The 15,201-nt window shown below is 33.1% G+C and overlaps 1 protein-coding gene across 1 annotated transcript; it reads right to left on the reverse strand.

Annotated features, from left to right (window-relative positions):
- Positions 1–1,417: 1,417 nt before the first annotated feature.
- LOC143534658 (uncharacterized) lies at positions 1,418–3,275 on the reverse strand. Its single transcript, XM_077029094.1, has 3 exons — positions 3,178–3,275; positions 2,985–3,060; positions 1,418–2,442 (listed from the first exon to the last, which is right to left on the reverse strand). The coding sequence occupies exons 1-3, from the start codon at positions 3,229–3,231 to the stop codon at positions 1,682–1,684; spliced, it is 891 nt and encodes a 296-aa protein (XP_076885209.1). The 5' UTR covers positions 3,232–3,275; the 3' UTR covers positions 1,418–1,681.
- Between the last annotated feature and the right edge of the window lie 11,926 nt (positions 3,276–15,201).

A 15,201-nucleotide genomic window follows, 5' to 3' on the forward strand; every position in this document is an offset into this window, starting at 1 on the left:
GAGAAACTGATAACAATAGGGTTATGAGTGCAAATAGTCTAACTATGCTATTATAGTATTGTTAACCAAAAGTTTTAAACATCTTTTAATGCTTGAAGCTAAAGACAAAATCATAAAAAACAAACACAGTGTTTTAACAACAAAAGGACAAGAACGTAAGTCTTTAGTTTTCCGTTTCCTCAGATTTTATCCCACAATCACACTAGTGATGAGTAGATGTTTGACTGATTGGTGTCATCTAGTCAAATCCTCAGGTCTTCAGTTACTTGATAAGTTTTTTTCTATTATTATAATTTTAATCCATTTCTTAAATTTTGTTTTATTGATTTGAATAACCTAGTGTTTAATCAGTTTTTTAGTGTTTATCATCATTAATAAGCATTATTGCAAAGATATTGATTTTCAATAAAATTCTTGTACAAAATAGTAAAATTTAAGACAGAGTCTAAGTAAAACTGTCTGCTATACAATCAGTTTGGTTAATAGTACTCTACAACTTTGAACCATCTTTACTTGAGCTAAACATTTTATTATAAATGAAAATCTAGCTAACACTTTGGTTACATCACGTATTTGAGACTCAAAATCAGACTATTTTTATAGAAGTCTCATGACTTGTGAAAGGTCAAGCTTGAATTTGAGATGTTTAGTTGTTTACAAATCAACCAGGCTTGTTTACAACCAAGTAGATCTCTTAGAACACACAGAGTGGTCTCCGAGAAAAGGCAACGGGGAAAACCGGCACCGGTTGGAAAAAAACTTGAACCACCACCCCTAGGTTTGAAAGGGGGGGGGGGGGGGGGTTCCAAAGAAATTGGTGAATCACCATCGATATGGTGATTTTTCCAGGACTGTAAAGCAGATTGTGAACAAAATGGGGAAGCTCAGACTTGTACGTTGCCTTTTCATCCGGGGGAGGTGAGAACACTGCCTCCGATTTTAAGGAAAATAGGAGAAATTACTCCGTGTGGCCTAGAGCTATTTTCAAAACTGAACTAGCTTTAAAATTTTTGATGTAACAAAAAGATCATACTCAAAGCTATTTTTAGATATTTAGTAACAAAAAGATCATACTCAAAGCTATTTTTAGATATTTTCTAGATTGATCGAGCTTCAAGTTTTTGATTTTAGATATTTTCTAGATTGATCGAGCTTCAAGTTTTTGATTTTAGATATTTTCAAGATTGATCGAGCTTCAAGTTTTTTGAAGAGACATAACGATCATACTCGAAATTCTGGTTCTCACCAATTGATTCTAGGTAACTAGACATTATACAATAATATCATAAAATCAACTAGAAAAAGATTAGAACAAATAAAAACTTGATCATTTTAAGAATAAAATGTATTCAAAATAATGAGAAAAAAAAAAAACTAGACAAAAACTAATTTCTTAAAATGTATTCAAAATAATGAGAAAAAAAAAACTAGACAAAAACTAATCAAACTGAGCCGAGTCAAGGTCAAACTTGAACTGGGATTGTTTACAAACAAACCTAACCGAGCTGATCCGTTCGTTTACAATATACATAAGATTTTTAAAAGCAAAACTTTTACATTACAATAACATTATACATATGCTATATCAAACGATAATACAAAATTATACATGTACACAACAAACTTACGTACTACATATTTTTTCTTTTGTAACAAGGATCCTAACAGAATTTCGCTCACGTCACATGATGGTGCACCACCTCCCCTCACCACCGTCATCGTCGTTATCATCAAACGCACTCCTACTGTAACTCAACGACGGTGGTGGCATAGGATAATAAACTGACGGATGCGATTGCGCGTATCCGTACACCGGTGGGGTATAGTATGAAGATTCAGTACTCGGGTATGATGTACTGTAACTCACTCCGTATGCTGGAGTAGGGTAGTAGTGATACGGTGGTACCTCATATGGTGTTGAGTACACCATCTGAGTTACCTGTGGGCCTACCGACGGGTATTCCATGGAAGTCTGTGCATTCTCTGCAGATGGATTACCCGTAGGTAGGACTTCAGTATCACCTTTTGGTGGGGCGTTACTCTCGTTATTGTCACCTTTCTTTTTCTTGTTTTTCTTTTTACCACCACCGGTTACATTACTGTTACCGTTACTGTCAGCGGTGGAGACAATAACGGTAACAGCTTCTTCCTGACCTTTTCCGTCATCACTTCCGTTATTTATTGCGTCTTTGGATTCAATTTTTACATTGTTGGCATTTTCAACATCATCAGCTACAGCTACTGGTACGCTGTCGTTTTGTTTATTCTTCTTCTTTGAATTTCCGGAAGCCAAATCCGCTACCGCTGTTGGGGCGAAACTCTCCGGTAAAATCTCGGCGTGCTTACCGGATTTAAGAAGCTTCTGGACAAGAGTTTCACCGTTAACCGATCCGGTAACGGTAGCCTTGTGCTCCTTTGCATCTATAACCGTCTTATAAACGCCTAAAATATTTTTAAAATCACACACATTTAGAACCTGATAATAAAAAATAATCAATACCGAATTTAAACAAAATTGATGACATTTGTCCTGGTACCAAAAATACCAATACCGAATTTAAACAAAATTGGGTACAGAATACTGTACCGAATGTATTGTTTTGGTAACTACCTTGATACCTTTTGCTTTTTCCCTAATCCATTTTGATTGTAACAAATTTATCAAAGAAGAAATATCATTGCAAATTCAATTAAAAAACCATAACATCAAAACCAAAACATATAACATATCCTAAAAAGTAAAAAATGTATCAATTTCTTAAAAATGAATAGAAAGAAACCAATACAACAAGAAAAATTCTACATTTTTGTATCAGTACTAAATACTGATACAAAAATACCGAATTTGAAAAAAAGCGGGTACCGAAAACCGTGTACCGTATGTATATGTTCGGTACGGTACTGGTATGGGTACGGAAAAATATCTCATCCGTAATATAAACAGAAAAATGATAAGTTAAAATACGAAATAGTAGGCGAATCACCATCGATGCTCTGAAGAACTTTGAAGACTTTCTTCTTGCAACCTTCACAGTGGATATAAACTCTCAAAATCCATGTCTGAAACGAAATTAATTACAGAACACAACATGAATAATATTATTAATTTATTATTATTGTTCTAGAAGAGAAAATTTATATATTTATATAACTAACGGAGCATGAGTATATATATACCTGCAGGTGGTCGGAGGTGGTGTTATTACCGGAAACAGCTGGTAGTTTTGCCATAACTTAATTACCGACGAGGGTTTAATTTACTTTACTGAAACTGATATAAAAGTGAGAGGGTGAGTGAGGTTATAATTATAACGAAGGTGGTGAGGTGGGAGACACGTCAGCACGACCCCCATATGAATGTACTCAATTAACTAGCACGTCACTAATGTCACGTGACAGGTCATAAATCCAATGGCAGTTTGTTAGGCACCAAACCCAACCACTCTGCCTTTGCTAAGTATATTTTTAAGAGTATGTTATCTTGCACTTGCAGAAATAGTTAGAGATAAAACACTGAAAGATTTTAATTTAGAAAGGAAAATGTTACGGTTCAAGTCACATATACAATAAACTAATGATAAAAATTAAAGGGTTTTTGGTTGGAGATACAATTAGGGGTGTTTTTTGGGTTATTTATTCGGGTTTGAGCTCAAAACAAACTTACTCAAGAACCGACCCAAATAAGTTCGGTTTGTTCGGGTTTCGGGTTAAATGGGTCGGATATATTCAGGTCAGGTTTCGGGTTTAACAGAATAAAAAAATTTATCCACCTTTAACAATATTATAAATTAAAAAAACACATTCCAAGCCATTATAAAACCATAATATGCAACCATATTCAACAATAACATATATTATTTAGCAAATTATGAAATTTATTATACAAGCATGCATTAGACGGGATGAAGTGTTGTATGTGGATTAATAATTGTGTAGATTAAAGAAACGTGTTCAATACATATTGGTTTAAATACTATACTATTAAAGTTTTTAAATTAAAGATACATTCTCAACATGCTTTATGGTAATTAATATATTTGAGATCCAATGTAATAGATCCAATATTAGTTGGAGTCTTGAGAACAACCGAACAAGAATACATAAGGTCACTATGTTACTTAACTGCTAAACTACCCAATAAAAATTAGGGATACATCATCGATGTATTATACTTCGGGTTATTCGGGTCAACCCGAATTTGGGTATTTCAACCCAAATACCGACCCGAATATTTTATCTCGGGTTCGGGTTTGGAGTTTAATCGGTTCGGGTTATATGGGTCTCAAGTCGCTTCGGTTCGGGTTTGTTATTCGGGTACGGTTAAAAAACACCCCCCAGATAAAATGGTGCCACATTACTCATCACACACCCCACCCAATCAAATGGTGCCACATCACCAACCCCAAATCCATCACATGTGATGGTTTTTTACTAGGGGTGGTGGTGTGGTGTGATGGTTTTTTTTAATAAATACTAAATTAAATAAAAAGAAAACAATATTTTACATTAACTAAAAAATAAAACAAGATTACATTAAACAAAGACAACTAAATTTAAAAAACCGACAAAAAAAAAACCCTACGGCCCTTCCTAACCCCACTTGTCGCATATATCGCGTTTTCGTTGAAGTAGGAGCGATTTAACGGGTTCATCAAGATGGTCGTGCGGTTGAAGGAGGATTTGTAGATCGGCGTTTTTTTTTGTTTTTCATTCAAATGGTTGATATACGCCTCCTCACGCTTCATTTTTAAAATATGAGCCTCTTTCCTAAACTCCTTCTTCTCGGCCATTTCCCCCATCCTAGCCGACTTGTATTCGGCGAAGTTTTCGGCCACCGCTTCCTTTCCAAGTCTTGACGGTTCCCCACTTTTCTTGCGATTCGGCCGTGTGGGTGTGGGTATGTCTTCGTCGGGATTGTCTTCGGGTTCTTCGTTCAAGTTCATGTTCGGCATGTTACATGACAAGTCGCCGGTAGACGTCGTGTAGTCCCCGGACTCGGAAGTTTTGATCTTTTTGAACAAGATCCTTTCTTCCTTGGAGCGTTGGTCCGTTCAAATCGACTAACGGAATCGGTACCCACTTCGCGTGACGTCTCGTAATCTGCCACGCATCCAAGTGGGGAAAATCCTTAACTTTGTAAACTGAGACATATTCGCGCTAAGCGTTCGTTATCATAGTTGCCTCGCTCGCTCCGCTTTGTGGAGTTCGGGTCTACAAAACATTTAGAAAAAATATATTTATAACAAATTGTAAAAATAAAGTACTAGATTATAAAATAAATAAACTAAAATAGTTACCTCTTGGACGTAACAAGCGTTAAATTTTGACATTTTTCAATTCAAATCTCCCCACTTGCCAATTGTGACATTCGTCAAATTCGGATATCGATTTGTATTCGTGTTGCAAACCTTTATTATACAAACCCGACTCAACATTTTTAGAACATTATTTATTTATTATACAATATTATATTATATATTTCGATCACCAATAAATCGATGTTTTGTCATATTATAGTGTCGTTGTGAAAACATAGAGGGTTTAATCTAATTTTCGTAAACTCGTTATAACTTTGAAAACCTTTAAACTCATATTAAACATTTATTGAAACTTGAGGGGCCACTTTTGAAAATATGTATATATATAAACAACAAACATAACCTAACCCTAACAACATTAACCCAGCCGCCACCCCCCCCCCCCCCCCGCCGTTTTCCGGCGACCACACTACTCCGGCGAGCTCCGACGACCAAAAACACCACCACCGAGCTCCGGCCACTTCCCCTTCCCCTTCTCGGCTTTCCGGCAGCCCCCAACACCTCCGATTTCACCTCTCTTCTTCCTCCTCGTTTTTTCCGGCTGTCGTTGCCCGCCGTCGTTGACGTCGCAGCACCGCTGTGGCCTTGGTGCTTCGTCTCTCTCTCCATGCCTCATCTCTCTTTGCTCTCCCTCCATCTCTTGCCTCTCTCCCTCTTCTCTTTTCTTTTTAGTTTTTCCGGCGACCGGAATTCCGGCCGCCGTACTCGCTCCCTCTCTTTCTCTCCCGCAGCTCATTCTCTCGGTCTCTTTCTTCATCTCTCTCTACGACTCTCTCTCTCTCTCTTTCCCTTCCTCCCTCCCTCCGGTTGCGGTTTCCATCCCCGACGACCTCGTGAACATATAGTAGGTAAAATTTAATTTGAGTTTTGGTGTTGTTAGTTTTCTTATATCGAGTTTCAAGATTTAAACTGTTAGAAATCAATTTTATTTATCGGTTATATTTTTTGAGACGAGATGGACGAGTATGGAGTTGGTTTGATTTGGGAAAAGATAAACAGTCGGGAAAAGAGTATATTATTTTTCTTATGAGTTTAATTAACAATTGTTATTTTGGTTCGGTTGATTTGTACATTTAAACTAGGGGTCTCGGTTTCGGGTCTCATCCTAGATCGGTTTTGGTATTGTTTCTTTTTATACTTAATAAATTTATAAATTTATTATTACTATTAGTATTAACATAAATACATAAAGATTATTATTATTATTAACAAGATAATATTTATTATTATTATCACCATTATTATTGTTATTATTATTATTATAATAGATTATTATTATTAAGATTATTATTATCATTTTTTATCAACATCATTATAATTAATACCAAGATTTCTATTCTATAACTATTATTATTAGTATTATTAATAATAATTATTGTTATAATTATTATACTATATTAGTATTATTAAAAATAATTATTGTCATTATTATTAACATCTTTATCTTATATATATATATATATACATATACATATATATATATATATCATATCTTTTTAAAATTATTATTATCATTAATAATATTATTATAAACTTTATTATCAATTCTTTCTTTTTATAAAACCGAACCTTTGATTTAAAACCCGTCTTGTCTCCTTTAATATTGGTTTAGCTATTTAAAAGCCCAATAAAATAATATTATTTTTATTCTAATTATTAATTATGTACGAGCCCCTAATCATTAACAAACTAACCGGTAACCCGATTAACAACCGAACCGTCTCGTCCAATGTTCCAATATAGTTTCATTATGGTTTCAAGTTCTTTAATATATATTACATTATTTATTTTAGCTACGGTGTTTATCGTTTCAAGTTGGATATGTTCGTTTACCATTCGAGCTTCATTTATTTATCTATTTATTTCTCGGTTCATCAATCAAGGTGAGTACTTTCATACCTCTTTTTCCATCTTTCGTTTTGGGGTGACATTTCATACTTATCAAACTAAATGCTTTAATTACTTGCATCTTAAACCCACAAACGTGATTGTATACCTTACTTGAATAATTGCTCGATTTGGTGTTGTATGCTTATTTGACTATGTGTTTACAGCTTTTGGATGGTGAAACTATAAATCCTATACCATTTGGCAATGGCAAGGTGTCGTTAACGTATGCTATTAACGATAACTATAAATCCTAGACTACTCGGCATCCCCTTGTAGCTAGGTGGTGCTAATGTAAGCTTATTAGCAACTGTCATAAAATCCTAGACTAATTGCCAATAGCTAGGTGTCGCCAACTTGTTTAGCGATAACTATTTATTCCAGTTTATAGCTCTTATTTATTGTTTTGTATACAAGTTTTGTGGATTTTCATACTATACACTTATATGCTCAAACTTATGAATTGCTCACCAACCTTTGTGTTGACAAACCTTATTTTATGAAATGTTACAGGTTTGACTTTTGTTGACTCGAGTGCTTGACGGAAAACGTTACCAAGACCTTTAGGATATTAGCAAAACGAACAATATAATTATTACTTGTATTCAGTTTGTTTGTGTAGACGAGAAGTGTTGTTTACCGATTTGTTGAAATAAAATGAGTTAAATGAATATTGTCACTTTAAATAGTGTCTTGTGTATTTGTCCAATCACGTTGCACCCCGGCATGTTCCGCCTTTGGTCGGGGTGTGACAGATTGGTATCAGAGCCACAAGACTATAAGATAGGTGGTTAGACGTAACGGCCCAGTATAGTCTTTACTTTAGGGTCCTTATACGTGTTTGCCTATACGTGTTTACTCTACTTGATTGTTCAATACACTTGTTTATTTATATACTTATTTATTTCATCAAATTGTATATATACACAAATACTCGAAACTACTAAGGTATCCTTACCTTACTTTTGTTTAATTTTATTTATACACATAAACACACTTTATAGTACTCCAAGGTATCCTTACCTTAAGACGCAAAAACATTAGATTTTTATTGTGTTTTATGGATCACGAGCTTAACTTGGATCCCGTTGTTTCAAATCTCCTTAAAGATTGTCTCATATAAGATGACCACTTTAAGTAGTCGAATGCGAGCGTTCCGTTCGCCATCCTAATTTTTGGTGTTAAAACAATAGGACTACGGTGATTTCTTGGACTAGTGTTTTGGCATGACGTTGTATCTCGATTTATTGTGTTATCATTGTTATTTGAGTCTAAAACATGAAAAAGTCGCGGTGTTTTCGTGCACATGTTTAGACCCCAACGTGGTAGTTTTGTAAAAAGGTTTTAGTGTCGGAATATCAAGTCATGGTAGTTCATGCGCGATTTTTCCACCTTTAAATCTTAAAACATTATTATTACGTTTCAAAAATCTAAACCATTTTTCACTTAATATTATTATAAATCCTTATCACAAGTTTTCATTTATAAAGGTAATTTTACATTGTTAATAATTCTTTTATATTTCGATTTTATATGGTAGAGTTTTACACCAATTTTCTCATTTTGATTTCACAAGAATTTTTTTTTATTTGCAATTTCGTTTATTAAAAATCTCTTCGTTATGAAAAGAAAAATAAATAAATAAATATATGTATATATAGAGTTTGATCGATACATAATAATTTTAATATGTCATTTATTTTCATTAAGACGAGTTACAAACGAAAATCTTATTTTATAGAGTTCATCATATTAAGAAAGTTTTATGATAAATTTCTCCTCAACTTTTCAATTAAATATTCTATTATATAAACATTAAATTTTAAAAGTCCTTGTACAACAAAAAAAAATTTGTATAAAAATTTCATTTTTATAACTATTCCGTTTATTTTGAAGGATCCTTTCACAATATTAATTATTTAAACTTTTCACGACGTTTTAATTATATTACAAAATACCCATGGTAGGATCCTCATTGCCTAAATCTATTTTACTACAACTTTCATTATGCATTATTGCTTCATTATAAATTTTCACCAATAAAACTTACATCTTATGATACAACTCGTTTTAAATCTCGCGAAAACTTCATAGAAATTTTATTTTAAAGACAAAAAAAAAATCGTTTACTTGTGATTTCTCGATTTTCAATGCCGGTCATTTTAACTCACTATGATATTATTCATTACACGATATTAAGTAACGAACTTGGTAAAGAGATTTTCACTTCGCAACTTTATGCTTCCAAGACGACATTCATCATTTAATATTGAAACCTCATAACGAATTTTAACATTCGATTTACGTATTTTAAATTTCCTCATAAGCAAAAAAAAATAAAAAAAATAAAAAATAAAAAAAATTTAATTATTTTAACCTTTTATAGAAATTTGTGTGATTCACACGCTCGGATATCGGAAATTTTATTTATATGATATAATGTATATATTTATATATATTAACTTGCAATTTCAATCATCAAAATTTTAATGGACATTTCTAACATTATTTATAAATTATGATATTTTCAATTTAATAGCTACTATTAGTCAAAATCCCTTTAAACGCAACCACAAATTCCCAAACACCCGTATCCCATCTCAAACTACCGCCTTAAATCACATCATCCTTACACTTCAAAAGTTTTCCCGCACACTCAAATCTTTCCTCAATATGAACGAAACCTAAACATCCAAAAGTATACACTCACCTACTCAATCCCATGCAAAAATCCATGATGTACAACGTTACCCAACAAAAAGACTTAAATACCAACACTCCCACGCCACGGAAACCTATCAAACTCACTATCCTAATACTTCAAAGACACCGACAAACGCTCCCACAAAATGCCTTGAACATATAAAGACCAAAGCTTACCCAACTATGACTCAAATCCCTCGACCCATGCTAGGTAAATTCACCAAACCTTATCGCCACACCGTTCCTATCCAACCACTAACTCACACAAGCATCCAAACCACTCAAAAGACCTAAACTCAACAAACCCCATCGATTCAACTCAAGAAAACTCAACTACTCAAACCGACCTAAACACTCTCACCTACTACTAAAATTTCCAAATCATCCACCATTCGAAGCCTAAAACCTCTCCATATACACACATGCTTCGTTTTACCCTCAATTTTTTTATATATACATATATACCTACATACAACTAGGGTACTTATAACAACCTCATGTGTTCAAATAATCACTTATGGATTATAAACTCTTTCAAGATTAACGGTTTACATGTTATGTTCATATTTTATAAATTATCTTTGTAAAATGTAATATTGTCATGACAACAAAAATTTGATTTTGAGGATTTGCTTTCAAAGATTATTAAAAAAAAATTATATGCATGATTTCAAGATTTTAAATATTGTCTCCTAAGGTGATAAATCTCCTTTATGAATTCGAGGTTTCATTTTGAATGTTGAATGCGGAAATTAATTTAGTAATAAATTACAACTTTTCTCATACTGCATAAACTCAATGACCATGGCTTTGCAAATCTTGGGACGCATTTATAAATATTTTATATTGTTACACAAATTTTTGCTCAATAACGATTTACGCAAACTATTACCTCTTATTATCGCAAGCGTCATCACTTTATATAATTTATTTTCATCGCAATAACTCAATGTATAAAAACTCCTTTAGCAAACTGGACTTACAAGATTTACATTTGATAATGATCAAAACGTTTCTTTAGCTACGCAATACCACGATATGTATTGGTATTATTATATTCATTTTCTTGGAAACAATAAAACGACTTTACTTGAGATTTCATTTTCAATGTTATTCTTATATTTTCAATGAACATATAAGAGTTACATATTTGGACATTAATTCGAGTCTCACGATTTTTGCGATTTTTCTTTTCATTTAACTAGATTTTTCGATGGTAACTTTATGCACATGAGATTTCATTTTGGTGTTTTGATTTGACCGAATCCAAGTTATTCGATAACAATGTGTAATACTTTCAAAACCTTAACTTCGCAAAAATCTCGTTTATCTTTTTGAACGATATTGTCATGATTACGTTATTTACATTTGAGCATTTATGTAAACACGATCCTATACATTATTCTATATCATTTAATCTAATCTATTAACGACCTATGCGTGGTTGTCTACAAGTTTTGGCGCTATTAGAAACCGTTATTATAATGACGATTATATAAATGGTTTTCACAATAGTCGCTGTATTCACGTTTTATCACATTTCATCGATTGATTTGGTTGTTAACTAAATGCTATTTTACTTATATTGATGCACGTATGCGTCACCCCAAAGAAACTCACCTCATCCTCGTGATTCCACGAAATCATATCCTCAAATACTTATAACCTCAAGGTTGTTTGCGTATGAAACTCATTGTACAACATTATTGTTAATTGTAACGTTGTTTACCCGGACCTTATGTACTCATATTTCGGATTCTCATTTTCACTCTTTGGATCCTCGTTTCACTTATTGGATTTTATTTATTTGATCGTCTTTACTTATTTAAACCAAAAGAGTTATTTTCACCTTGGTAATACTTTAAGATTTTAATTGTTTCATTTATGTATCCCATCTTCCTACTTATTAAAAAGTCAACCCCGAAAGTTTTCAACCACTAGTACTGTTTTGTCAATATTGGTAAAATTTAACAAATTTATTTACGCATTTAATAGTTAAAGATTTCAAAATAAATATGTCTCTTAAACCACGCAATGGAACGAACCATGTGGACCATACGACGATTGAAATAATTATGGGTGCAAACTTAATTATCGAAATCCCCCGTATGGAAGTCATGGTAAGTACGGTTGTGTGCGATAACTCAGACCCGAGGATAATGACAGAAAAACGATAAAAATGCGAAATCATGATTAAGGGCATGATGGATACGCCGCTGGTACATCCTATATATAAGTGCCTTTATTTTGTTTTCTCATTTGTAGCGTTTTTCAAATCATTCAAGGATCTGGCGTTATTCGTTTGCTTAAAATTCGTTCATGCAATTATCTTACTAAGGACAACATTCGTTAATAATTAATTTTCTTTGAGTTTATTTTAATTTCGGGGCGAAATTTTCAAAAAGTTGGGGATACTATGACATTCGTTAAATTCGGATATCGATTTGTATTCGTGTTGCAAACCTTTATTATACAAACCCGACTCAACATTTTTAGAACATTATTTATTTATTATACAATATTAAATTATATATTTCGATCACCAATAAATCGATGTTTTGTCATATTATAGTGTCGTTGAGAAAACATAGAGGGTTTAATCTAATTTTCGTAAACTCGTTATAACTTTGAAAACGTTTAAACTCATATTAAATATTTATTGAAACTTGAGGGGCCACTTTTGAAAATATGTATATATATAAACAACAAACATAACCTAACCCTAACAACAAACATAACACTTTTAATAATAATTATTTTTATAATTATTATACTATATTAGTATTATTAAAAATAATTATTGTCATTATTATTAACATCTTTATCTTATATATATATATACATATACATATATATATATATCATATCTTTTTAAAATTATTATTATCATTAATAATATTATTATAAACTTTATTATCAATTCTTTTCTTTTTATAAAACCGAACCCTTGATTTAAAACCCGTCTTGTCTCCTTTAATATTGGTTTAGCTATTTAAAAGCCCAATAAAATAAGATTATTTTTATTCTAATTATTAATTATGTACGAGCCCCTAATCATTAACAAACTAACCGGTAACCCGATTAACAACCGAATCGTCTCGTCCAATGTTCCAATATAGTTTCATTATGGTTTCAAGTTCTTTAATTTATCTTACATTATTTATTTTAGCTACGGTGTTTATCGTTTCAAGTTGGATTTGTTCGTTTACCATTCGAGCTTCATTTATTTATCTATTTATTTCTCGGTTCATCAATCGAGGTGAGTACTTTCATACCTCTTTTTCCATCTTTTGTTTTGGGGTGACATTTCATACTTATCAAACTAAATGCTTTAATTACTTGCATCTTAAACCCACAAACGTGATTGTATACCTTACTTGAATAATTGCTCGATTTGGTGTTGTATGCTTATTTGACTATGTGTTTACAGCTTTTGGATGGTGAAACTATAAATCCTATACCATTTGCAATGGCAAGGTGTCGTTAACGTATGCTATTAACGATAACTATAAATCCTAGACTACTCGACATCCTCTTGTAGCTAGGTGGTGCTAATGTAAGCTTATTAGCAACTGTCATAAAATCCTAGACTAATTGCCAATAGCTAGGTGTCGCCAACTTGTTTAGCGATAACTATTTATTCCAGTTTATAGCTCTTATTTATTGTTTTGTATACAAGTTTTGTGGATTTTCATACTATACACTTATATGCTCAAACTTATGAATTGCTCACCAACCTTTGTGTTGACAAACCTTATTTTATGAAATGTTACAGGTTTGACTTTTGTTGACTCGAGTGCTTGACGGAAAACGTTACCAAGACCTTTAGGATATTAGCAAAACGAACAATATAATTATTACTTGTATTCAGTTTGTTTGTGTAGACGAGAAGTGTTGTTTACCGATTTGTTGAAATAAAATGAGTTAAATGAATATTGTTACTTTAAATAGTGTCTTGTGTATTTGTCCAATCACGTTGCACCCCGGCATGTTCCGCCTTTGGTCGGGGTGTGACACCAATCATTTGATCCTTGTTTCGTTCGGTTGCGCCGGGAAGTTGCGATAAATGTTCTTTAATACGTTTCCATAACGCGTCTTTTTTTTTGTTGGTTTGAGCGTTTTTTTGATTCGGAGCAATGTAAATAAGCCTTGGTCAAGGCGACCTCCTCATCGGCCAACCAACACCGAGCACCTCTTTGATGCGGCTCCTCATCCTCGGATTCATCTTCATCCAAAGTTTGCACATCGTGACGAAAAGCACTTGCAAATTGATGTATAACATCGTTATTGTCTAGGGGATCGACGGAAATTTGAGACGGTTGAGAGCTAAATAATTGAGAAGGTTGAGAGCCAAACATTTGAGACGGTTGAGATCCAAAAGTTTGAAAAGCATTATTTGGATAATTTTGGGTAGAAAAAGGGGGTATAAAAGGTTGGTTTTGATACGATTGGTTTTGGGACGGTTGATAATAACGTTGTTGGGAAGGTTGTTGTTGGTTTTGGGACGGTTGAAAAGGTTGGGGATAATAAGGTTGTTGTTCGGAAGGTTGGTTTGTGTCGGGTTCTTCTTGTAAGCAAAATCTCGTCGATTCGCCTAGATTTTGTCGAACCTTTGGTCGGGTTTGGGTTTTCTTTGAACCCGACTCACGTTTCTTAGAACCCTCCATTTGATATGTTAAAAATGGTGTGTGTAATAGAAGATTTTGAGTTGGATTTGAGTTGGATCTGTGTATGTTTTGAAGATATATTTATAATGTTTTTATTGTGTTTGGTTTTAATGTTTTTTTTTTATTTTTTCAATTCCAACGGCTACATTACCCCCCCCCCCCAAAGGCTATTTCTTCTTGGAAAACACCCCCACCAAGCGTGATGGCCATCACGCAAACTTCCTATTTTCGCGTGACCATGGGAGCGGCGGCGGTGTGGAGGGGCCACCACGCACCGCCCCGTCCGCCCTCATAAGGCTATGTGTAGTGGAGGGGCTACAATTGGAGGCGAATTGTGACACGTGGCGCCCAGTCAGCATGGAGTGGAAATTTGTTTGTGGGGTGGTAATGATGTAGGGTCTACAAATTGGGCCCACAATGTCTTTTTTATTATTTTCTTTTTATAATTAAACCAATTAAATAAAAACTAATTTATTTAAATAATTAAATAAAAATGTATTAAAATTAAAAAATAAATACAAAAAAAATACATAAACTAAAAAAATACACGAATAATAAAAATAAATTATAATAAAAAAACACACCAAAATAAAAATACACATAAAAGTTTCTATAAAAAAACTAAT

The sequence above is a fragment of the Bidens hawaiensis genome, unplaced genomic scaffold, assembly GCF_021521415.1.
Source record: "Bidens hawaiensis isolate Kalapana, Puna unplaced genomic scaffold, B.hawaiensis_p1.1 tig00010256_1, whole genome shotgun sequence".
NCBI lineage: Eukaryota > Viridiplantae > Streptophyta > Magnoliopsida > Asterales > Asteraceae > Bidens > Bidens hawaiensis.